The 24,929-nt window shown below is 39.2% G+C and overlaps 2 protein-coding genes across 3 annotated transcripts; both read left to right on the top strand.

The window, feature by feature from the left end:
- The first annotated feature begins 2,012 nt into the window (after window positions 1-2,012).
- On the top strand, window positions 2,013-10,456 carry LOC104602660 (MLO-like protein 3). 2 transcript variants are annotated; one of them, XM_088896991.1, is made up of 14 exons: window positions 2,013-2,422; window positions 2,539-2,596; window positions 2,717-2,985; window positions 3,099-3,215; window positions 3,433-3,493; window positions 5,575-5,656; window positions 5,799-5,859; window positions 5,952-6,040; window positions 7,554-7,603; window positions 7,694-7,734; window positions 7,848-8,021; window positions 8,100-8,167; window positions 8,823-8,883; window positions 9,853-10,456. In XM_088896991.1, the coding sequence occupies exons 1-14, from the start codon at window positions 2,288-2,290 to the stop codon at window positions 9,895-9,897; spliced, it is 1,311 nt and encodes a 436-aa protein (XP_088753117.1). In that variant the 5' UTR covers window positions 2,013-2,287; the 3' UTR covers window positions 9,898-10,456. The 2 variants fall into 2 exon arrangements, with proteins under 2 accessions (XP_088753117.1, XP_019054178.1); XM_019198633.2 differs by having other exon boundaries at window positions 5,568-5,656; window positions 5,785-5,859.
- A 2,575-nt stretch (window positions 10,457-13,031) lies between these two features.
- On the top strand, window positions 13,032-14,456 carry LOC104602661 (uncharacterized). Its single transcript, XM_010266440.3, has 2 exons — window positions 13,032-13,413; window positions 13,517-14,456. Exons 1-2 carry the CDS (start codon window positions 13,180-13,182, stop codon window positions 14,102-14,104), a joined length of 822 nt encoding a protein of 273 aa, XP_010264742.1. The 5' UTR covers window positions 13,032-13,179; the 3' UTR covers window positions 14,105-14,456.
- Window positions 14,457-24,929: the final 10,473 nt, after the last annotated feature.

Below are 24,929 nucleotides of genomic sequence, written 5' to 3'. Positions count from 1 at the left end.
GTCAGTTGAGTAAGAAATGATCAACTCACAGAAAAGGTTACGACCATGAAATAAGGCTTTATTTGCTTGTGGAAAAACTTTGGCTGTTGTAATGTTGGAAACGTTCTTGGGCAGTTGGGCCTGATACATTATTACCGTGGGTTTGGGGTAAAAGAATAATTGCAGTCAACATCCCTTTGAACAAAAAAAAAACAAACAAACAGAAAGACTGAATGAGTTGACATGTCATGTCCAATAATGTTCCCAAGAGCCAAAGTATTCTCTGATTGCAATGCTTTTTTTTTTTTCTGTTGGATAAACGTAATAGACTGTTAAAATACTGGATTATGTGTTTGAGGTCTTGGATTAAGAAAAATGTCTAAACTCTCATCAGTCACCATAACTTTTCAAAGTACGTAAGGAACCCCATATCACAGAGCTTTTTATTTTTCAAAATTCACTATCCATTACTGCATCCTTATTGTTCGTTGACAAAAGGGGTGAGCATTATTCGGTTAAAACCGTATTATTGAATCAAAAATTTTGGTTTCAGTTTTATGGCTCGGCTCTTTCAAATTTTGGGTAATTCAATTCGATTAATTCGATTTATACAATTTTGGTTTTCAGATTTAGAAATTCTATTAATCGAAAAAACAGAATTAACTAAAATTCATTATATAATATATAATATGTACTATATAATATTCTATATATTTATATATTAATATATTATAATAATGTATATATATTATAAGTTATAATATATAATATTATATATATATATATTAATTAAATTCGGTTGTTAACTGAAATAACCGAAAATTTTGGTTCGATTATTTTGATTTTATTGTAATTTGGTTTCGGTTCGGTTTTTATTTTTTATTTTAGTTTTAAAAATTTTGATTTATTCAGTTCGGTTTTTAACTGAATAAATTGAATACTCACCCCAAGACAGAAATAGACCTGTTCATGGGCGGGGTAGCCCGATGGCCTAGCCCGCACCCCAGTCGGGCTTGGTCATGTAATTAGGCCCGCGGGCCTGACCTCGGGCCTAACATAGTAAGCCCGACTGTGTTTTGAGCCAGGCTCGGGATTTGTCAAAAAAGCACGGCCCGAGCCTGACCCGGCCCGACTCAGCATTATATATTTTATAAAATATATAATATGTATTTTATATATTATATAAAATATATAAATAATATAATATTTATAATTTAATATATACATTTTTTATTCTTTTCTTTATAATTTCTCTCTCTCTCTCTCTCTATTCAGCCGCTATAAAATATATAACATGTATTTTATATATTATATAAAATATATAACATGTATTTTATATATTATATAAAATATATAAATAATATAATATTTTTTAAAATATATATTTATAATTTAATATATACATTTTTTATTCTTTTCTTTATAATTTCTCTCTCTCTCTCACTATTCAGCCACTTCAGCAGTAGTAACAGTATGGGCTAAATTTCGGGCTCGGGCCCAGGCCCAGGCTTTGGGCTTTTTATGAGAGCCAAGCTCGGGCCTTAGAAAAATCTGTTAATACAGAGTGAAAGTCTGGCCCGAACCTAGCCTGGCCCGACCCATGAACAGGTCTAGATAGAAGTTGCCTACATCAACATAAATGCAAATTTCATGACCGAACTGCCTCTGAATGATAAATCAGCCTCATTAAATATATTTTTAAGACTAAAATATCCTTAAACACCCAACTGCCTTATACATAATCTGACATGGGGTTTAGAGAAAATTTAAGATGATAATCTGACAAAGGGTAAAATGGTGAATTTAAGAAAAAATATGATGAATTTTAGAAAATTTCCGTTTTGGACTATTATATGACATTTATTACGGATATTCAAGGAAAACGAAAAGCTGATGCTGAAACATTCAATCGTTCGATTTTCTGGATATTAACAGCACTTGAAAGTTGAAACCTCAGGCTCAGGATGGCCAATGAATACCAAGTACGTGCTAAGACCGGCTCTTAACCGGAGCAAGCCGGTCTCGACTCTCCCGTCGCGATGCAGAAGCCTATTGACTACACTCGGTCAAGCAAGAGTAGAAATAGACTCAAATAGTACATAGTCTGATAGATAGATGGACGTCACCTACACCGCACCAGTCCAACAATCTCTCAACTCTGAAGAAGTTGATAAAATGGCAAACCCCTTGGCCCTGTTTTGTAATTAACAGTCTCGTCCGTCTTCTCGTCTTAACCTCTGACCGATCGACGATGCTGTCACGTCTGTTATTTCTCCATGAATAGGAAGGTGCATGCTGCAGGTAAGAAATGGCACCCCCAGAAGAAGGCACACCTACAGCACGCTCTCTACAAGAAACGCCCACTTGGGCACTCGCGACTGTCTGCTTCCTATTCATCTCCATCTCCATTTTTCTCGAGCATTCCATTCATCTCCTTGGCAACGTAAGCAAATTAAGCAGAACAATCAAATTCACCACCAATTGTTCGATCAAATTCGTTTTATCTCCTGCCCCTTCTTTGTCTTACAAATTTGTATGGAATTGAACTAATCGATGCAGTGGCTCAAGACACATCGAAAGAAAGCATTAAACGAAGCCGTGGAAAGGCTTAAATCAGGTGGGGTTCTCCAAATTTTCCACATCTACAGACAATTAATTAAGCACTTCCTAATTTTCTCAGCTTCTCCTAGTCCTAGCCATCGTCGAATCGACTCATAACTGATTATATTTTACACAGAGTTAATGCTTCTGGGATTCATGTCGCTGCTCCTAACAGTAATACAAAAACCCGTTTCTACCATATGCATACCCACCCGAGTTGCAGATACCATGCTTCCATGCCGTAAAGGAACCATAAAAACCACAACTAGTAAACATGTTCAATTCAACAGTGGAGATTCCATGGATATGTTTTGGGCAAACGATGCCCCTAAAGATGGTCCACGGCAATTCCAAAGATTACTAGACGAGGATGAAACTGCCACTTCTGATAGCTGTGCTGCTAAAGTATGCCTTCATCTCCAACGCCAACCCCTCATCTCTGACTCTGTTGCATGAGACACAGAGATGATTACTCACGAGTAATTGTTGATTGATCAAATAAGTTATTATTTGCGCAGGACATGGTTTCTCTAATAAGCCAAGACGGGCTGCATGAGCTTCAAATGTTCATCTTTTTCTTGGCAGTGATGCAGCTTGTTTACAGCTTTCTCACCATGGCTCTTGGAAGGGCTAAGGTACGAAGCAACCGTGTCATCTGACTTAATTAATTTCCTGTTTTGAATTATAATTTTCTAAGCGCGAAACTTCGCACTTCTAGATTTCAGAGTTGAATTTGTTTTAAAAATTAATGTTGGGATCATCTCATTAAGCTCTCCGGTCAGCGAGGCAACTAGAGATCTATCCCCACGAACTGACGTCTGTCTGCCTCTGTCTCTCTCGCTCTCTGATCAGATGAAGCAGTGGAAAGCCTGGGAGAAAGAGACACAAACGGTCGAGTACCAGGTTGCCAATGGTATGCTATACAAATTTTCTGCGTCAACTCAAGATGTTATTCAAGAAGCATGTGGGCTGCTGACCTAATAACCAGCTAGCCAAGCAGACCTCTCAGGCCGGCTGCCTGATTTTAGATAATTATTGCCAATTCATGGAGAGTGCAACATCACTCCATGCCTCCATCAACCCCTGGGCCTGGGGTGGTGCTTTTCCCCATAGAAGGAGACAAAGGTCTCACATGCTTAGGGGTGTAAGTGGGGCTGGGTTGGGTAGAGTTGAGGTTAACCTTCAACCTAATGGTCCCATCCCTATCCAACCCAATAATCTTAACCATTGTATTAAGATTTCTCCCTTTTAATAGTGGTTAATAAAATTTAAGATGACTGCCCGTCCAACTAGAGGAAACTTACTAGTCAAAGGGGGAGGGGGGTTTGGAGTGTCTTGTAGGTATGGAATTGGGTTGTTTACTTAGGGGTGCAAATTGGGCGATTTGGGTTGGGCGATTTGTCAAAATTTGAATTGTTTTTTTTTGTTGTTGTTATTGTTATTATTATTATTATTTGTATAGATCAAATCAACTAAGTTGTTTTATTTCTTCTAAACCATTGGATGATCATAAATCTAATATCAATTATATGGATGGTTCTTCATATGTTTCAATTCTTCTAAAACATTTTTTTTTTACATAAAATGTGAAATGTTTATAATTGTATGTTGATTAGTTATTATTTTACTTAATGCTTAAATGCCAAAATTTGTTGCTTATAAACTTCTAGTTTATAGATATGTGTACCTTCTATCATTTAAATTCGGTATATTATATTTTATTTTCATCAAATTACAAATTTTGATTAATTTTTTCTTAAATTTTGAACTTATGCCTCACCTTTTTGGGCCATTACACCTCAACTACACCTTTAGCCTTTTAAAACCTTAGGTTTGAGATTCAACATTATATACGACAAAGGATGATGTTGCCCAAATCCTCAACCTAATGGAAATCAAATTTTCAAACCCACCATATGTTGTCTTTCCCCTCTCAAGTTTTGGGCTAACTCAAAACAACTTAGGGCCCATTTGGAAATGCTTTTGATTTGATTGAACTAGGGATGTCAATGGGTCGAGTTTGGTACAAATTTGCCTCAATCCTAACCTGGCCCTCCAATCTGCCCACCTAAACCGGACCAAATAAATTGCAATCTCTTGACTTGACCCATCCCTACAGGATTCAACCCAATACTGACCTGACCTGATCTGCAACTTTTTAATTCTATATTTTATTAATACATTTTGAAAACCTAAAAGCCATTAATATGGGTGCCATTCAGTCAATTCAGTTAGAACCAAGAACCTAATCGATATTTCAGTTTAGTCATTCTCATAAACCAAACCAAATTGATCTAGATATCCTAGCCATACCAAACCTAATAGAATTTGGTATGGTTTTCTGTTCTATTGGGCCCATCAGCACAAACAAGTTGATTTTGTTTCAAAAAACAATATATCTTTTTGAAACCAACAAAATGATGGTTTTTAAAACATAAAAAAAAAGATTAGTATAAATATTATAATTTATGGAACAAAATATTAAATAGCCAGATAAAAAACATATTCTTTAAACTAGAAATTCAAGGACATGTCTTTGGTTTTAGTTTTGAGAGTGTTGAGAGTGGAGATAACTATCATTTGAATGGATAGACATATGTCTGAGGAGGAAGTTTTTATTCTAGAGTTGGAATAACCACTTTGAGATGCTATTTCTTGAGAAAATAAAATGCCACTTGTCTAAGGAAAAAGATCTCTAGTCTAAAGGTCTTTGGTGCAATGGTTGATTTACTCTATTGTGACTTAGATGATCAGGGTTCAAACCTTGGAAACAACCTCTCTATATATATGTAGGGGTAAGGCATCATACACCTGTTGTGTCCCTCCCCAGACCCCGCATTGGTGAATATCTTTCAGATTCACATGAACCACCGGTTTTATTTTGTTTTTGAAACATGCAACATCAACAACAATTCACGTTGGATAACACCCCTTTACATTGCTGATTTTCTTTTAATTTTTCTAATGCATAAACCATTTTGAATAAGATCCCAGACGATTTAGATTTACAAGGCAAACAACATTTGGGAGACGACATATGCAATCTTGCACAGACACATCAGTTCAGCTATGGGTTGTAAGTTCACTATATTTATTTCCCTTTCTACTTAAAAATTCAAACTAAACGTTTTTAACTTGTGTGAAGTTCAATTCTTATAATTCTTTTTTAATTTCTTTTTGGGTATTGGATGCCAAATCGAATAGAAATGTTTCTTCAGGCAATTCTTCAATTCGGTAGCAAAAGTTGACTATCTCACCTTGTGCCATGGATTCATTGCAGTAAGAATCTGTTTCAGATTCACATGAACCAAAACCGAAACTCGAAGGGTTTCCCTATTAATCTTAACTATATGTATTTTCAAATCTTATAGGCCCATCTGTCCAACAATAATGCATTCAATTTCCAAAAGTACATAGAGCGATCCTGGGAGGATGACTTCAAAACGCTAGTTGGAGTAAGGTAAATACCCGTTATTTAATATTTATTCATGTGATATGCTCAAGTTATCTAACAAGAGGGAGAAGGATCTAGAATAAGGAGGAGAGAGAGAGTTTGTTTGTAGAAAAACCAATGCCAACTCCATTCATTCAGGCTATATTTATAGCCTTATGTGCTACAAACTGGGAGTAGAAATAGGAACTACTACCCCTTAATCTTAGGAGCTTATCAACAAAAAAAATAGAATGCATTTATCTAGGAAACAGAATGCACTTATCTAGGAACAGAATTGAAGACTTATCTAATGCACTAATCTAGGAAACAGAATGCACTTATCTAGGAACAGAATTGAAGACTTATCTATTCTAACAGAATTAAAACTGAATGGATAAGGCTTATCCCAACTAAGAGCTAACATGACCGGGTCTTCGACTGCTGCATGCATGCATGTATCATCATGATTATCTTCTATTGCATGGCAATTGGCAAAATTCAAATGTGAAATTCTGGGATTGTTCTTGCAAGGTGTCAACTGGCTAGTTGGTAAGGCCTCTGACTGGTTCAAACCGGGGCTTGGGAACGAATCCCAACTCACCAGGATTAGGGGAATATGGGTTTACTGTATGGACTATGGCCCATTCTGTAGGCCCACTTAGCCCAAAACAACAAAAAGCACTAACGCTAAGGATTCTCATAAACAACCAACAACATGTTTTATGTGTTTTTGCTTTAAAAGTTAGTGCTTTTTCAAGGGAAGAGATTCATTTTTTTCCTTTGGCTGCGTTTCATTGTGGTGTAAATGCGAATCGATGTAAAACTCCATCATTGGTTCATTTACATGTATTTGTTTTTAGTGTAAAAGTGGAGCGATGTAAAACTCCACACTCAGTCCACTTTTTTGGCTGTTTGTTTCCAATGTAAAGTTTACATTGTAAACCACTTTTTTGGCTGACTTTTTTTTATCGTAAATCAATGTGCATTTACATCGATTCTCAGATAAAAAATCCACCAAGAGTCCATTGAAATTTTAAACCAATAGATGACTTTTACACGAAGGATACAAGGAGCTTAAACCAATTGAAATTTTAAGTCATTTAGAGTGGCAATTTGCCTGGCCATGTAGCTTAGCATTGGATACAAGGAGTACTGGGTTGGGCCAGAACAGGGCTTCAAATGTCTGATATAGCCCAACCAGACTTTGATTGGGTTACCTGGAAAAGAAACCTGGTCTCATCACTGCATCAGTAATTCAGTGTCTTCTAGTTACCTATTATTAGCAGGATTGAGGATTCATTGCTAGACCCATCCCGCCCAAAGTTGTAGCCTTAACCTCGTGCACTGTGCTTAGACAGCAACCTCATTGGGGATTCAGCCATGGATCCCATCCCATTAGTAGATAACCAACAGGTCCGGAGTGCTCATCAGTTGCCATCTCACTGCTTATTCAGCTATTTGGTACTAAATAACCTGATATCTTTTGTCTCAACAGCCCTCTCATTGGTACTAATTAACCTGATATCTATTGTCTCAACAGCCCTCTCATGTGGTTTCTTGTCATTATATTCCTCCTGGTCGATGTGCATGGTAATTAATTCACAACTCAAAGTTTCCTTGATACATGAATTCAAGTTCTGGGTACTGTTTTTTTTAACAAACTTAATTGCTCTGAACCAGGATGGCATGTATACCTCTGGGTTTCCTATGTCCCATTGATTGTAAGTATTAGATCTGGGCCATCTGGCAACCTTTAGTTTCTCCCTCTTCGATCTTACCTATCCAGTTACACTGTGTTTTACTCCATCGGCATGTCATCTTATTGCATTTGCAGATAGTATTGGTGCTGGGAACCAAGCTTAAGGTCATCGTTGCAAGATTGGCTCTTCAAATCAAGGACAAGAACGCTGTAATCATAGGAACCCCTCTGGTGCAACCAAATGACGATCTCTTCTGGTTTGGGAAACCAGAATTTGTCCTCACTCTTCTACATTTCACCTTGTTTACGGTAAATACTTGTTAATACGTACCAAAACAAACAAGAATTGAACTCTCTTAATTTCGTCCATATATATCATTTTTACAGGTAGAATATGGACTAGAATCTTGTTACCATGAGCATACAGAGATCTTTGTTACACGGATTGTGCTAGCGTAAGAACCAAGAGCAGTAGTTTATTTTCTGTTGATGCAACTCTATAACATCGATCTTTCATCTCTTTTGAATGGAGTCCTAATCTTCTCCTCACAGAGCGCTGTTCACAACCATGTCCTAACCGCACATCAAGAACATCTCTTATATTTGTGTGCTGCTTATAATGATGGAGATTGGAGAGATGTTTGAATACATGGTGGGATGTACTGTGAGGTTGGTGTGAAGTGTGCTCTGTGAAAAGCAGTTCCTGATTCATATTTTTTTGGGGTCTGACTATAATACCAAAAAGATATCACATCAAGAGAACTTGTGACCAATCATCCAATTTCATGAACATGTTAACCAATCAGATAATATTTGTCGAGGTTCATAAGTGGGACATCATATATTTTTCTTAATTTTTCGGGATACCAATGGGTTCTGTATGGGTTCGATTCAAACTGAACCCAACCCAAAGTCACTCCAAACCAACACCTATGCTCAAGCAAGCCTATATATACTAATATTTTAATTCTACAATGTGAACTGGTTGGGTTTGACAATTGGCATGGTCCCACCTCGTACCCGACTAAGAATGTGGATTTACCACTTAACCCGACACACCAACGGATGCTGTTTTTCCATTCTAACAAAAATTTTCTTGTTATTTCTCAGGGTGATCGTGCAAGTCCTTTCCAGCTACATTACTCTTCCGCTTTATGCACTTGTGACACAGGTATACATGGGCCTTATGGCCATATGGTATATAACTAAACAAAGCGTTATCAAATTCTAAATAAATCTTCAATCTCGAAAAAAAATAGGATTTTATTTCACTCTTACCATGGTTGGATGAAAAAGACCAAATCTTAATTTTTATATCTAAGGCCCTGTTTTCTTTTTGGTAAGTTACTTATTGGGTAAATGCACTTATCTAGGTAAGTATTTCTTAAGAAAGACTTACGTAGATAAGTGTATTTATCAATGTTCTTTTATTTCCTAGGCAAATAAGGCAATGACCAATTTAGCCATAAAAATCCATTATTAAAAGAGGCATTTGTATCCCAGTCAAGTATTGGCAAATTTCCCCAAAGGTTGAAAAGTTATTTACCTACCTAAGAGATGGGTATCACTTACCCGGATAAGTGATACCCATGAAAATAAACTTTCCCTGATCCTTACGTAAATCTGAAAAAAAAAATATGGTTTTCTTGATCAATAGGAATTAAAATCCCTTTGACCAACTTTCTCCCTCTCAAAATCTAAAAAAAGAATGCCCCGTAAATCCTTGAATCCTAAAACTAAAATGTAAATGCATTTGGTCGGATTCATGTCCTTCGATAGCCAATATTTTCTTGAAAAACTAAAGCCATGTACATGCTACAAAAGCATGGATTGGATTTTATACCTGTGGCTGTGGGTAGGGGTGCAATTTGTGCGGGCTCAAATTGGGTTTTTGTGAAAATTTGGATGGGCCTGGCCACCACAAAGCAGTGTAAAATATGTTGAGCCCGGTCCGAACCGCACCCAACAGTCCAATACGGTGTAATTTGTTGAAGTCGGGTAGCCCATTTGAACCCCAGCATTGTGATCATTAAATTGGGTATTTGTTCACCAGGCAGCAACCGAAATGGTTTGTAACAACTAGCAATCTCTAAACTCTGCCTCAGCCTAAATATGATTTTGGATGGTTGTTTGGACACAGATGGGTTCAAAGTACAAGGGTGCATTGTGCTTCAAGAGGAAATAGCAACATTCTTAAAGCAATGGCATGCTCAAGTGAGGGAGAGACTCGCACCCAAAACTCCAATGTTGCGAGCACCACCAGAGATTCTAAGTCCACACGTCTCTTCTCCCATGTCCCCACAACCCATACCCAGGGTCCCTGCAACAGCACAATCCTCTGGTAAAGATGAAGTCACTGAAGAACGTGGAAGAACTCAAAGAGGAACCAATGCTTGCTAATCCAAATTCCGGGACCGTGGTGCTAGAATTGCCGGTACTGAGGTGAGATAACGTTGAAATGCCAGAGCTTATGGTATTTGTTCGAACCGGAATGATCAGAAAGCCACCTCTGCTCATAACACATGTCGCGTATCTGATATTCTCTATGCAGAAAATTGCTTGATATCTATATCTATATCTATACTATATTATAAAGTGAATATTTGATTGGACTCTGAGAATATCATAAAAGTTAAATTCAAATATCATATATCTTATACATGATTTTGTGCATATTATTGTATGCTTAAATATATATTACATTTTTCCTAATTAATAAATTATTTAATATTCATTTGTACAAACTAGGCTTGGTTTATCACTTGTTCTGCACGAAAAGTTGTCAACTGAATTAATAAAGTAATTTCACTATCGAACTGTAATCCCCTTAGCGCTGATCATTGAGATTTTAATGTAGAAGGCTTCACTATGACTTCTGTAATTATTTATTGCAATGTTTAGAAAACCGGAACAGACCATCCATCGAACCGGTTAAACTATGATCAAACCCCCAATTTGTCTAATTAGCAAACCAGTGAATCGGTCTCTGTTTTATAAAATCAACTGATTTTTATTAATTTTTTTATCCATATTCAAATTTTGGGAGGCCATAACTTTGTACTTAATTTTAAAAAATTTTTTGCAATCTAGACATTCGAAAGGCCAAAAGTGTCTTGCCTCGACTGTTTTTTTCTAAGACAAAATGTCTTCTTTTTTTTACCTCAAATCTCAATTTTATTTTGCATAAAAAATTAAAATTAGAATTGAAAATATATATGATAATAGAATGTAATTATTATGTATATGTATATATATATATATATATTATATAATTTATGCATATTATATTATATATAATAATTTTTATTTATTATATTATAACGGTTCAATTTCAGTCGAACCTCTAACCCAAAAATCTCTCCCGATGTCCGATCTGATTTTTTTGAACATTGATATACTGTTATTGGTTCAAAACCAAATATTTTAAAATGATATTGAGCTGAATTATGCCATGCCCTATTGAAACCCTGAGATTAGGATTCTGAGTCTTAAGCCTAAGAAGCTTGGAAATCCGCTTCGGAACTACTGGTTATTAGTGTTAATTACTTTACTATGCAAATAAAAGTTAACCAGATCTCAATTTTGCATAGCAAATTAATTAACACTAATAATATTAATAAATTATTTGGTTTGGTAAGTTTTTTAAAGCCTAAGTTGGTTTGGTTAATTTGATTACTATATCTTTAAATATTTTACATTTGATAGTTGCTTTTTGTTTTTTTTGCTACCTGATTGATCTACTCAACAGAAGTGGGCGTATGTATTTAATTATTCCTTCCTAGATAATAAATCATTTAATATTTATTTGTAGAAATTAGGCCCGGATAATCACTAGTTTCTACACACAAAGGTATGGTACCAACTGAATTAAAGCAGAGCAATTTATAGTATCAGATTGCTAGCTGTAACCCCATCAATGGTGCAGATAGTTGAGACTTGAAATGCAGGAGGCTTTACAATAATGCATCTAATTGTTGGCCCTAGAACATGGTGGTTTAAGTATAATATTGTGCTTAATTAGGGGTGTAAGCGAGCCGAGCTGTTCGCTAACTAGCCCAATACTCGACTCGATCAACTTGGTTCAATTACAGTTACAGACCTATGCCTAATTAAGTCATGCCCTGTTGTTAGCTCTGAGCTGAGATATGATTAGGAGTTCGGACTCTTGAGATACTTGAAGACCCACTTCGGAGCTGCCGAGCTGATTGTTAGTGTTTTTGCAATTGAACTTCTCATTTGCTGGTTTTCGCAATGAGTGATCCAATTTGAAATTTTATTCTAGAATAGTCTAAGATGTATTCCATGAAATGTGGAGAGAGACCGATCAGGGAGGACTTGTCAGTTGTCAACAAATGTTTTCTATGCTTTGATATGCCATGAGATGGCCAACCCTGCAGAAAGCTATTTAATTAAGTAACAAATAATGACTTCTTTTTGGGAATTTAGAAAGCACTATACTTTCATGCGAGGAATTTGGATAATGGATATGCCAAATCTCCTTTCTTCACTCAAGAATCTAAGTAGGTATTTGGCATTGGTTCTGGGAAGATGATATCATATTGATGCCAAAGCTTCTTTATCCAATGTCCAAGATGATATCACATTGATGCCATGTCATTGCATTATTGGCAGTAGCACAACCTTTTCTTAGAAAATATTGAATTTGGTGTTGCTTAATACCACATATTCTCGATTTTCAAGGCTAATCTGAAATAACATTTTTTCAGGATATTGTTTGAAGTACTGTTTTCTCTGATGTGACCCCTTTTCCTCCGGCATTGATGCAAAACATCGCCTAAGTCTAAATGGGAAGTCAGAATAAACAAACAACTTCCAAGAAAGGCTGCAATGCTGACCCTTATAAATAATGACTGCCTCACTTCACTTCAAGGCATCAAAGCTTCTTTCCAAGGACACCCCACCCCTCCAAAAGGACCAAAAATAGTGATTGGGGACGCCTCCTCCTAGATCCTGTGACTCAGGGCAGCCAATTTCATATAAAGTTTCATTGTACTTTTGATACAACGACTATTTTGTCTTTCCACTGCCCTTGGTTAAGAAGGCTTCAAAAACCAGAATCAGTGCACCGGCCAAACAAGGGGTAATAAGTTTAGGAGTCGGTAAGTCGGACAACTAGAACTAGAAGCTTTTCAATCAGTGGTGTAATAGAAAGGGAAAGGGGGCAAAGGAGTCATTAATCATGTCCAAGTTGTGGAGTTGCAGCCTTGAATAGGGTGTAAGTAGGACCACAAGCCCATGAGACACTCCAGTTTGAGTTTCCTACACCCACATCCTCCACAACAGTCCAGACTACATTGGCCCCAGGCTACCTGTCCTATGCCTAGCTCGTTTCTATCCTCATTTTCTTTCATTTATTCCCTCTTCTTCCATAAACACCACATCCATTTGCTACGCCAACAAAGGAACCACTCTCTCTCTCTCTCTCTCTCTCTCTCTCTGGGTGTGTATGTGTGTCGCCATGGCCGACAACCATCAATTATCAAACCTTGTAGGAGCGATGGATCGACTCTGGTTCCACTACATCATTCTTCTCCCAGAGCCCATGTCCCTCAAACCCCAACCCACCATGACCAGACCCATCACAGAGATTCCTCTGAAATCAGTTTCAGTTTCAACTCCCCCATCCACACCTCCTTCCGAGGAAGAAATTTCATCAATCTCGTGCCCTGTCCCTCTCCAGGTAATTCTCTCCTTTTCCTTTTCTTGACGGTTTAGCTTTAACCTTCGTCGACTGTTCACTTATTTTGCTCCTTTTTTTTCTTGTTTAATCACACTACGAGAAGGGTGAGTCCAGCAACAACGACTCTGAGACCAACGTTTATACCAAGGAAAAACCCACAAGATTGAATTTTCTTGACATAAGTAAACCCCGCTCTCATTCATCGTCTCCTTCGACGAAGAAACGCCGGAAACATCAGAGATACACAGGTGGTGATCCGAGCAGGAGAATACAGAAGACCATGAGCTGCAAGAGCTTGTGGGAGCTGGAATACGAAGAGGTGAAGGGGTTCATGGATCTTGGCTTCAGGTTCGATAAGATGTACTTGAGCCCACGAATGATGAGTGTCATTCCTGGCCTACAGAGGCTTGGACAGTACCAGGATGATGATGATGATGATGCAGAAGAACAGGAAGACAGATGTGACATGAAGACAGGGAAGGAGGAAGACAAAGATGAAGAAGTCGAAGAGGAGAAACAAGAGGAAAGAGTTGTCATCAGGCCCTATCTGTCTGAAGCCTGGTTGATAAAGAGACCCGATTCCCCACTCCTCAATCTGAGGATACCACGGGCCTCTGCCACTGCCGATATGAAGAAGCATCTCCGGTCCTGGGCTAGAACCATTGCGTATGTGATTCAACAAGAATCCTGAACCTATTTCTTAATTCTTATCTAACTAACACAAAGAAAGGAAGAGAAAGAGACGATAGAGATGACAGGAGAAGCCAACAAGAGCAGTAGAAGAGACAGAGAAAAACAGAGATGACCCATTTCATATAAAGTAGACATTTTGTATTCCACCACCGACAGTTGCAACTGTAAAATCAGAAAAGTAATGGGAATAGAAAGAGTCAGTCCCTCGCGTGTGTGCGTGTGAGTAAAGTACTTCTCTATCTCCGTTAATGTTACTTAACCTTTTCCTCTAAGAGGAACGGATGAAAATTGCTTATGTTCTTTAGGCCATTGTTACATGTAAATACTAAATACATCTATCACTTCTACGAGCCCCAACATCTCTTAAAATTGCTTATGTTCTTTAGGCCATTGTTGCATGTAAATACTAAATACATCTATCACTTCTACGAGCCCCAACATCTCTCTCTCTCTCTCTCTCTCTGAGGCTTGAGCGATGGTGTGGCACATGGTATACAGGTTTATCCTTACCAAACAGTGGGAAAACACCGCCCATTTGAAAGCCTTGTCACTGAATGTCTGAATCAACAACCTTTAATTTTTCTAATAAAAACAAGTAAATACTAGACATACAAATTTAGTTTCTTTAAGACCATTCGTATTGACAGTTCAGAGAGCTACTGAAATGACAAGACTTTCCAGCTAATGCTCAAAAAAATAATAACAATAATCTTGTGTGCTTAGTATTGCCCACGCTATAATTCGATTCTTTTTTTTTTTATGACTGATCTGGGGACCTCCCATTTTTGACAATCAGGAGACATCCCTGGTGATAAAGACAAATAATTCATTGTTTAAAATGATTAAAAAAATAAACAGAATATGGGGTGAATGACAGAAACTGGAAGTAATTGAACCTGTTATACAAGTAAACAAAAAGAAATAACAAAATAGCAAGCGAGTGGAGAAATGACAGAAACTGTCCAAAATTCATCCACCAAAGATGAAAGGTGAAGGTGGTCCAACTGAAGTTGAGTAGAGAAGAAAAAGAAAGAAAAGGATGGGTTTGGAATGAATGAACCACGACAAGATTCCCTGTTCCACCTGAATTCATATTTCCAATGGGAGTGTGTTCACGTGATGATGCTTTTGTTTTGTCTTTTGGGGGGCTGTTGAATCTACAGTAGAACGCTGATTGGGCACTCTTCTGAAAGATCTCTCTGCCTTTTAATCCTTTCTCAACATCAGTGATTTTTGGGAGGCCGTGCTCGTGAGTTCTCTAGCATTGGGTCTGGCTCAGTTCTGATGTCTGAGAAGTGAGAATGTATCTAATTAGTCCATCTCTCAGGCCTACCCAAAACTATTCAGGTCGTTGCCTCGTTGGACAGGCCAAGCTCAAGATACGCCATGCCTAGCTGACGCCACGCTTTGGCCCAGATCGGCCCAGATCCTGACCCATTTGTCATTAGGCTATTATTGGGTCGGGTCAAGCCAGGCCAGGCTCGGCCCTACTCAATCTTAGAAACTTATCGTGAAAAGCTTGATGCTCTTTAAATGGGTTTGGCCGTTTGGGTGGGCCTTTTGCCTCAACCCAGACAGTCCTTTTTGCTATTGCCACCCCCTTTCTAATATATATAAAGCAAAATGAAGCGAATACACCAACCAATGTTTTAAAAGCCAATTCGGAACTGCCTTTTAAAAAAATAAAAAAAAATTAATTCAGCGGTTCAACCATTCAGTTTGAACAAACGGCTCATTCTAATTTAAAAAAAAAAAATTAAAATAAAAAACAACCAGTTGTCTGGATTGAATGGGTCAATAGTTCAATCGCCCATATCAATAGATTACTGATCAAATCAACAGTTTTTTGCCAAAAGACAGGCTAAGCGTAAAACAGTTCAACAACCATGATACCAACAAATTAAGGAATCATTTAAACAAAAAGAGAAGTGGCAATATATAGCAAACTCTCAATATAATAATGGCTGAAATGGCTGAACTGAATGATTCATTGATATATTCCATAATGAATAAAATGACTAAATAATAAAATACTTAAGAATATAGTAATAAACCCAACTTTCAGGTCCAGGCATGAGGGAGCTTGCAACTTGCTGAATAACTCATTTCCCAAAAGACAAAATTAATATATAAGTCACTAAATTCAACCACTTGCACCCTCCTATACGGTCTTCATATTAATTTTATTTATCATGATATCTATTTGTTTCATAAATTTAATGAATTCAGAAGTTTATATTTTTCCACAAAAAAAAAAGAAGTTATTGTTTGGTAAGGGCGTTCAAAAGCTAAAATCTCTATTCCTCCCATAGGATTTATTTCAGTCACAATTTTGGAAACCTGATAAAAGAAAAGAATTGTATTTGTAGAAATATCAGTTGATTACAAATTTATTCATTTCTCTTTAATTGAAGCATCTACTTTTCAAGACCCTTGCTTGTTGTCTTGCCAAAATCTCTAAATTTGACTCGATTGCCAAACTACTTTTCAATATCTTAAATAAGGAAAGTTAAAATCATTGTTAATAATAAAGAATCAAAGCTTTGATTGGTGAAAAAGTTGTCCTCCTAAGATCAAAGTTTCTACTTGCAATTTGAACATGGCTAAAAAGAACCCATTACATTAATGCCCATGTATTAATTAAGAGAATTTTAAGCTTTACATCATAACAGGTGTGAAGATATGAGTGGTATATTAATGAATATGCATTTAATATAGATTAAGTTTTCCTTTGTAGACTTGGAAATGTAATTTTATTTAAAAATACAAAAAAAAAATACATGTATAATGTTATATCGATAGTCATTAATTATATGTATTTTCATAACTAAGTTAATATGCAAGCATGCGTACAGCCATAGGGATGCTTTTGTCATCTTAACATGAGCGATAATCGGAGAAGACTCCCAACAATGTGGGCCTTTTTATGCCATAGAATTAGGGGATGTTTGGTAAGTTTTTCTGAAATATCTTTTGATTAAGGTGTATATGTTTTTATGTCGTTCTGCATGAATACGAGTTGAAAAAAAAAAGGCAAAAGCTTTATTTGGAGCTTCCTGAAAATAGTTTGAAATGTGCTTTTCACATCTTTTCAAGACTGAGGCTTTCGGCGGCTAAATTTTTTCTAATCAAACGGAAAAAGAGCAAAACGTTAGCTCCCAAACTTCTAAAAAGCTGACAACCCACACAAAAAGATATATCAAACAGGGCCTTAATATTATTTAATATTTTAACTTTTAAAACGTGGACTAGCGTCATTAGGACTGGTTATTGGTCAAAAAATAGTGCTTCAAAATTGAAATTCCGCCGATCACATTACCATTATACATTTTGTGATGGAGAATGTTTCACAACCCACTAGATAATATTATCCCACTTTCTCCATTCCTACTACTTCATTCCTTCTCGTCCAAAGTTACTTAGTCTAGTGGACACCAACGTGATCAGTATAATTATCTCTCCACCAAGCTTTAACATTGTTTGCATTCGTTATAATAAGTTCTGTTCCTTTTTTTTTCATTACTAGTGGAGAAGCCTGCGATGCACGGGTGAAAATGAATGAAAAAATAATAGATAAAACTATAACAAAATTCATTAATGTAAATCAAGTATGATAAAGAAAATACAATTTGGGATGAAAATATCTACTTGACCCCAAGTTGGGAAGAACTTGGATTTAGGCCATTAGAAAGTGGTTAGATTGATGTTTGACAATTTATGATTATTTCTTTACTATTACTTTCTCATTTGTTTGTATGTGTGTTATCTACTATTTTCCGTGCCCTTTTTTGTATTGTCTTAAATTGGCACTTTTCACTACTTCATCAGAAAATATAAAGTGGGTTGTGTCGTGACAACACGACACAATAATTTTGCGAGTTGTCTATGCTTTAACAGGCTGTGCCATGCCGACACGTGGTCCAGGGTGGGTCATTCCCTACCTAAAACTCTTCAAAGGTTAGGCCTGCAACACAAGCCTAGGCAGGCTCAGCCATAGGCCGGGGTGTGAGAGGCATGATTTTTTATTAAAAATTTAAAAAAAAATAATGAAAATTAAATAAAATAACAAAATAGACAAGAAAATGAAAAAAACTTAAAATTTTATTCTATATGAATTTTGATATATACAATTGTTTATATATGAAATTAAAAAAAAATCCGATATAGTTTGAATAAAATAGTATAATAAAATTGAATATATATATATATAGATAGATAGATAGATAGATAATTTGTTCTATATCGTGCTGACGCACGAGCCTCAAAACCCAAGCCCAACACAACTCGGAGGTATGGATTGGCCCAATTGCTACAATGGTTGGGTTGTGTTGGGTATAACCCACTTTATAGTTTCACATTTATGAGAGATCAAACATTGGAATAGCAAAAAACGATGAAGGTAAAAATGAAAGGATGCAACATTGGTTGATCGTCAGTATGTTAACGGTTAGTATTCATTTTTATTGGAAAAAACTTTGTTTCATAGTGTACATCCCATTTAATGATAGGTTAAATAAATATTGGAATAACAAAAAACATAGAGGGTAAAAATGAATCATGATTCAATCCGATCCAAAGTTTGATCCTATTTTATCGAATTTGGATATCTTTATTACGGATTTTCGAATAGGATTGGATAATCAGATCTAGTTAAAAAACCAGATCAGATTCGGATCACCCTTATCCGATTCAAAAGGATCCAATATGTTATTTATATTATATCTTTATAAATTTTTTATTTTATTTATTTTTTATAAAAAGACATTATATATGATGAGAATAGTTGAAAAACACTTTCATTTTTTGTTTTTCTTTATTTAAATTGTTATATTCTCTTTTTTAAAAATTTAATATTTAAAAAAATTAAATCTGATTGGATCAGATTCGAATATCCATTTGTTTGTATATGTGTTACCTACTATCTTTTGTGCCCTTTTTTGTATTGTCTCTAATTTGCACTTTTGACTACTTGATCAAAAAATATAAAGTGGGTTGTGTCGTGCCAACACGACACGATTTTGTGGGTTGTCTATGCTTTGATAGGCCATGCCATCCCGACACGTGGTCCTGGGTGGGTCGTGCCTTACCTAAAACTCTTCAAAGTTAGGTCTCTAGCACAAGCCCAAACGGGCTTAGCCATAGGTCGGGGTGTGAGACGCATGATTTTTTATTAAAAATTTGAAAAATAATGAAAAGTTAAATAAATTAACAAAATAGACAAGAAATTGAAAAAAATCTTAAAATTTTATTCTATATGAATTTTGATGTATAAAATTGTTTTATATATGAAATTAAAATAAAATTATGATATAACTTGAATAAAATAGTATAATATATATATACATATATACATTATATTGGCTTGTTCCGTTATAGGCCATGGGTCTATACTAGCATGGTCCACTTTTTTGTTCTATATCATGCTGACACACGAGCCTCAAAACCCAAGCCCAACACAACTCGGAGGTATGAGCTAGCCCAATTGCTATAGTGGCTATATTGGGTATAACCCACTTTATAGTTTCACATTTATGAGAGATCAAACATCGGAATAGCAAAAAATGATGAAGGTAAAAATGAAATAATGCAACTTTGGTTGATAGTGAGTATGTTAACTGTTAGTATTCATTTTTATTGGAATAAAACTTTGTTTGATAGTGTACATCCCATTTAATGATAGGTTAAATAAATATTGGAATAACAAAAAACATAGAGGGTAAAAAGGGATCATGATTCGGTCCGATCCAAAGTTTGATCCTATTTTATCAAATTTGGATATCTTCATTACGGATTTTCGGAACGGATTGGATAATCGGATCTGGTTAAAAACTGAATCAGATTCGGATCACCCCTATCTGATTCAAAAGGATCCAGTATGTTATTTATATTATATTTTTTAAAATTTTTATTAGAAAACATGTATATATGATAAAAATAGTTGAAAATTACTTTCACTTTTTTTGCTTTTCTTTATTTAAATTGTTATATTTTATTTTTAATAATTTATTATTTTAAAAAATTAAATCTGATTGGATCAGATTTGAATATCCAACATCCTTATTGAATTTGAATCTAAATCAATATTTGTAAGATTTGATCGAATTGGATTGGACCTATAATTTATCAGATCATATTCAAATATACCCTGATGTGAATCCGACCCGATCCATTTGCATCCCTATAAAAAGGGAAAGTGTAATCAGGCCTTTTGACGAATCATTGTTACCACAACCTCATTTTTATTAGAAATTATAGAAATATATAATGGTTAAAGAGATATTAGGGTATAATGGCTAAGGAAGGGCAATAATGGAAATATAAAATATTGTATATATTATTATAAAATACAATTGGAATAATAATGACTAAAGAGGGGTAATAATGGAAATAGATAATCAGATTACCCATGCCATCTACCATTCTCATTTTAATAGAAATAAATAAAAATATCCTATCTTTATTCCTCACTTGAATTGTTGTGTCATAAAAATCAAGGTATAATGGCTGAGGGGCAATAGTGGAAATAGAAAAATCAGAGTCTTTTGACGATAACCATTTTCATTTTTATGAATGGTACAGACTTAGTATTGGAAACGATCGGATGCCTATATCAAATTCAATTTGAAATATAATAAAAAACCTGATGATATGATATAATATATAATTATGTAAATAATATAATATATAATTATATAAATAATATAATATATAATATTTCATAACTAATAAATCAAATCAGGGTATATTTGAATTCAATCCGTTTACATTTTTTCGATCTGATCTGACTTGTTAGGATCAAGAAAGGTATATGATTCTGATTCTAGGCTTCTAGCTTATTGGATCAAATTTGGATTTGAATCGGATAAGCAACAACAATGGGTCAGATTTGGTATGGTCTTTGATGAGGGCAGATTTGGCCCTCCAGTGAAATTGCGACACATGGCACCTCGTGACAACTAGGCAAGCCCCCAGGCAACAACTTACCAAGTTGGTCCCCCCCCTGGGCACCGGTCTGGCTGGCCTGGCGCGACCTGCCGCAGCCTGCGCACGACCTGCGCGTGACCTGGCGCGACCTGGTGCGGCCTGCGCGTGACCTGCGCGCGACCTGGCGCGACCTGCGCGCGACCTACGCGCGGCCTGCGCGACCTGGCCGGATCAGCCTGCCACATGCGCCGACCTGGCAACCTGGCCCAGACACAGGCACCGACCTGGCAATCTGACCCGGACACAGGCGCCGACCTGATGACCTGACCCAAACACAGGCGCCGACCTAGCAACCTGGCCGGACACCGACCCGCCGACTGACAGGCGCCGACCTGGCAACCTGGCCCGGACACCGACCCGCCGACTGACAGGCGCCGACCTGGATGCCTGGCACAAGCGCCAGCCTGACAACCTCGAGGAGTTCATCACCGTACCCCGGTTCTGACGGGATATGACGTCTTACCATTTGAAGGCTTTTCACCCACCTAACCCGCGAGGGCACCACTATATAAGGACTCCGACCCCCAAAGCCAAGGGAAGGAAAAAGTATGGTAACCCCCGCTCTCTAGCTCTCTCATTTCTCTCCAAACCCTCTGTAATCAATATGCTAACTTAGGCATCGGAGAGTCCCCGCCGGGAAAATACCCCCGGGTCCTCTGATTCAGTTCCCGCAGGTCCCTCAGCTCCCGCCGTCTACAAAGGAGAGAGAATCACCTTACGCGGAGGGTAGTCGGGTTGCGCTGCACCAGGGAGCTCCACCATCCTCTGAGTTGCAGACCGCCTAGGAGCAAGTCAAGTGACGAGTTTGGCACCAGGCAGTTCGCCACCAGGGAGCATTGCCGGGCAGTTCGCCATCAGGCAGTTCGTCACCGGGCAGTTCGCCATCAGGCAGTTCGCCACTAGGGAGCACTGTCGGGCAGTTCACCACCAAGCAGTTCGCCATCAAGCAGTTCGCCACCAGGGAGCACTACCGGGCAGTTCGTCACCGGGCAGTTCGCCATCAGGCAGTTCACCACCAGGGAGCACTGCCAGGCAGTTCGCCACCAGGGAGCACTGCCGGGCAGTTCGCCATCAGGCAGTTCATCACCGGGCAGTTCGCCACCAGGCAGTTCACCACCAGGGAGCACTGTCGGGCAGTTCGCCACCAGGTAGTTCGTCGTCAAGCAGTTCGCCACCAGGGAGCATCACCAGGCAGTTCGTCACCAAGTAGTTCTCCCCCAGGGAGTTCGCCACCAAGTAGCTCATCACCAAGGCACGTCACCACCAGATCAAACACGAGGTACTTAGCCAAAAAAATTTATACATCACAAAAAATGGTACGTGACCAAAAACGGTTACATCAATTGGCGCCGTCTGTGGGAATACGCTACGAAAAGCTAAGTTCTCATCCTACAAAAGCTAAGTTCTCATCCTACCAAAGCTAAATCCTCACTTTTTTGAAGACATCACTTTATAGTTTACATTTTTTATGAACTCAAAAACTATGTAGGGGGCTAACAGACTAAGTAGCTCTACCAACCTTACTTTCGATTCAGATGATGCCTCATCAATCCTCTCCGCAAGGTCCTCCTACAAAGATGAGCTCTTCGTGGCTTCCGCAGGAGTCGACGGCCAACAGACTACATAGGCGCCCTTACCGGTCGAGCCTTCCAAGGCTCCCGTGTGAACTGGCAACCTAAAGTTAGTAGTGTTGCCCCCGAAGGTCGAGCCCCTAGTAACTTCTTGTAGGAGTGGGTGACCAGCATTACGAAGCTGATGCAGCACAATCATAGCTCGACACCTCACAGGCAAAGCCTATGGGCCACATTACTGCTTAAGACCCGGTCGCCTCTCCGGCATGGGCAAAGTCAAAAAAGAGTAGACCACGGGTCACTCCCAAAAGCCTACGGGCCACATTACTGCTTAAGACCCGGTCGCCTCTCCGACACGGGCAAAGTCAAAAAAGAGTAGACCACGAGTCACTCCCAAAAGCCTACGGGCCACATTACTGCTTAAGACCCGGTCGCCTCTCCGGCACGGGCAAAGTCAAAAAAGAGTAGACCACGAGTCACTCCCAAAAGCCTACGGGCCACATTACTGCTTAAGACCCGGTCGCCCCTCCGGCACGGGCAAAAGTCAAAAAAGAGTAGACTACGAGTCACTCCCAAAAGCCTACGGGCCACATTACTGCTTAAGACCCAGTCGCCTCTCCGGCATGGGCGAAAATCAAAAAGAGTAGACTATGAGTCACTCCCAAAACCTGCGGGCCACACTATTGCTAAATATCCAATCGCTTTCTCAGCAGGTACAAAATCAGCAAAAGTGAACTATAAGTTGCCCCAGAGCCTAAGGGCTACACTACTGAAACCGGCGGAGACCCCCTCGTCTTACTGGCAGCTCGCCACATACAGGCAGCTCCCAAAGCCTAAGGAATTGGATCAAAACTTACTAGCTCGTCGACTTACGGGCCAAAAGAAATCTACTCCCTTCGCTGAGTTACTCTCAGCTCGGGAGTGGGGGGCAATTGATGAGGGCAGATTTGGCCCTCCAGTGAAATTGCGACACGTGGCACCTCGTGACAACTAGGCAAGCCCCCAGGCAACAACTTACCAAGTTGGTCCCCCCCCGGGCACCAGTCTGGCTGGCTTGGCGCGACCTGGCGCGGCCTGCACGTGACTTGGCGCAACCTGGCGCGGCCTACACGCGACCTACACGCGGCCTGCGCGCGACCTACACTCGGCCTGCGCACAACCTGCGTGCGGCCTACACGACCTGGCCGGATCAGCCTGCCACATGCGCCGACCTGGCAACCTGGCCCGGACACAGGCACCGTCCTGGCAATCTGACCCGGACACAGGCGCCGACCTGATGACCTGACCCGGACACGGGCGCCGACCTGGCAACCTGGCCGGACACCGACCCGCCGACTGACAGGCGTCGACCTGGCAACCTGGCCCGAACACCGACCCGCCGACTGACAAGCGCTGACCTAACGACCTGGCCCAGGCGCCGACCTGGACGCCTGGCACAAGCGCCAGCCTGACAACCTCGAGGAGTTCATCACCGTACCCCAGTTCTGACGGGATATGACGTCTTACCATTTGAAGGCTTTTCACCCACCTAACCCGCGAGGGCACCACTATATAAGGACTCCGACCCCCAAAGCCAAGGGAAGGAAAAAGTATGGTAACCCCCGCTCTCTAGCTCTCTCATTTCTCTCCAAACCCTCTGTAATCAATATGCTAACTTAGGCATCGGAGAGTCCCCGCCGGGAAAATACCCCCGGGTCCTCTGATTCAGTTCCCGCAGGTCCTTCAGCTCCCGCCGTCTACAAAGGAGAGAGAATCACCTCACGCGGAGGGTAGTCGGGTTGCGCTGCACCAGGGAGCTCCACCATCCTCTGAGTTGCAGACTGCCTAGGAGCAAGTCAAATGATGAGTTCGGCACCAGGCAGTTCGTCACCAGGCAGTTCGCCACTAGGGAGCACTGCCGGGCAGTTCGCCATCAGGCAGTTCGTCATCGGGCAGTTCGCCACCAGGGAGCACTGTCGGGCAGTTCGCCACCAGGCAGTTCGCCATCAGGCAATTCGCCACCAGGGAGCACTGCCGGGCAGTTCGCCATCAGGCAGTTCGCCATCAGGCAGTTCGCCATCAGGGAGCACTGCCGGGCAGTTCGCCATCAGGCAGTTCGCCACCAGGGAGCACTGCCGGGCAGTTCGCCACCAGGTAGTTCATCGTCAAGCAGTTCGCCACCAGGCAGTTCGCCATCTGGCAATTCGCCACCAGGGAGCATCACCAGGCAGTTCGTCACCAAGTAGTTCTCCCCCAGGGAGTTCGCCACCAAGTAGCTCATCACCAAGG

This window comes from Nelumbo nucifera, chromosome 2 (assembly GCF_055504915.1).
Source record: "Nelumbo nucifera cultivar China Antique chromosome 2, China Antique-T2T, whole genome shotgun sequence".
NCBI lineage: Eukaryota > Viridiplantae > Streptophyta > Magnoliopsida > Proteales > Nelumbonaceae > Nelumbo > Nelumbo nucifera.
Note: the sequence above shows the minus strand (reverse complement) of the source record. Positions and strands in the feature narration are given on the sequence as shown.

Coding starts and splice junctions, on each gene's coding strand:
- LOC104602660 (XM_019198633.2), top strand. CDS start 2,288: ATGGCACCCCCAGAAGAAGGCACACCTACAGCACGCTCTCTACAAGAA. Junction 2,986..3,098: donor CTGATAGCTGTGCTGCTAAA/GTATGCCTTCAT, acceptor TTATTTGCGCAG/GACATGGTTTCTCTAATAAG. Junction 5,860..5,951: donor TGTGCCATGGATTCATTGCA/GTAAGAATCTGT, acceptor CAAATCTTATAG/GCCCATCTGTCCAACAATAA.
- LOC104602661 (XM_010266440.3), top strand. CDS start 13,180: ATGTGTGTCGCCATGGCCGACAACCATCAATTATCAAACCTTGTAGGA. Junction 13,414..13,516: donor CGTGCCCTGTCCCTCTCCAG/GTAATTCTCTCC, acceptor CACTACGAGAAG/GGTGAGTCCAGCAACAACGA.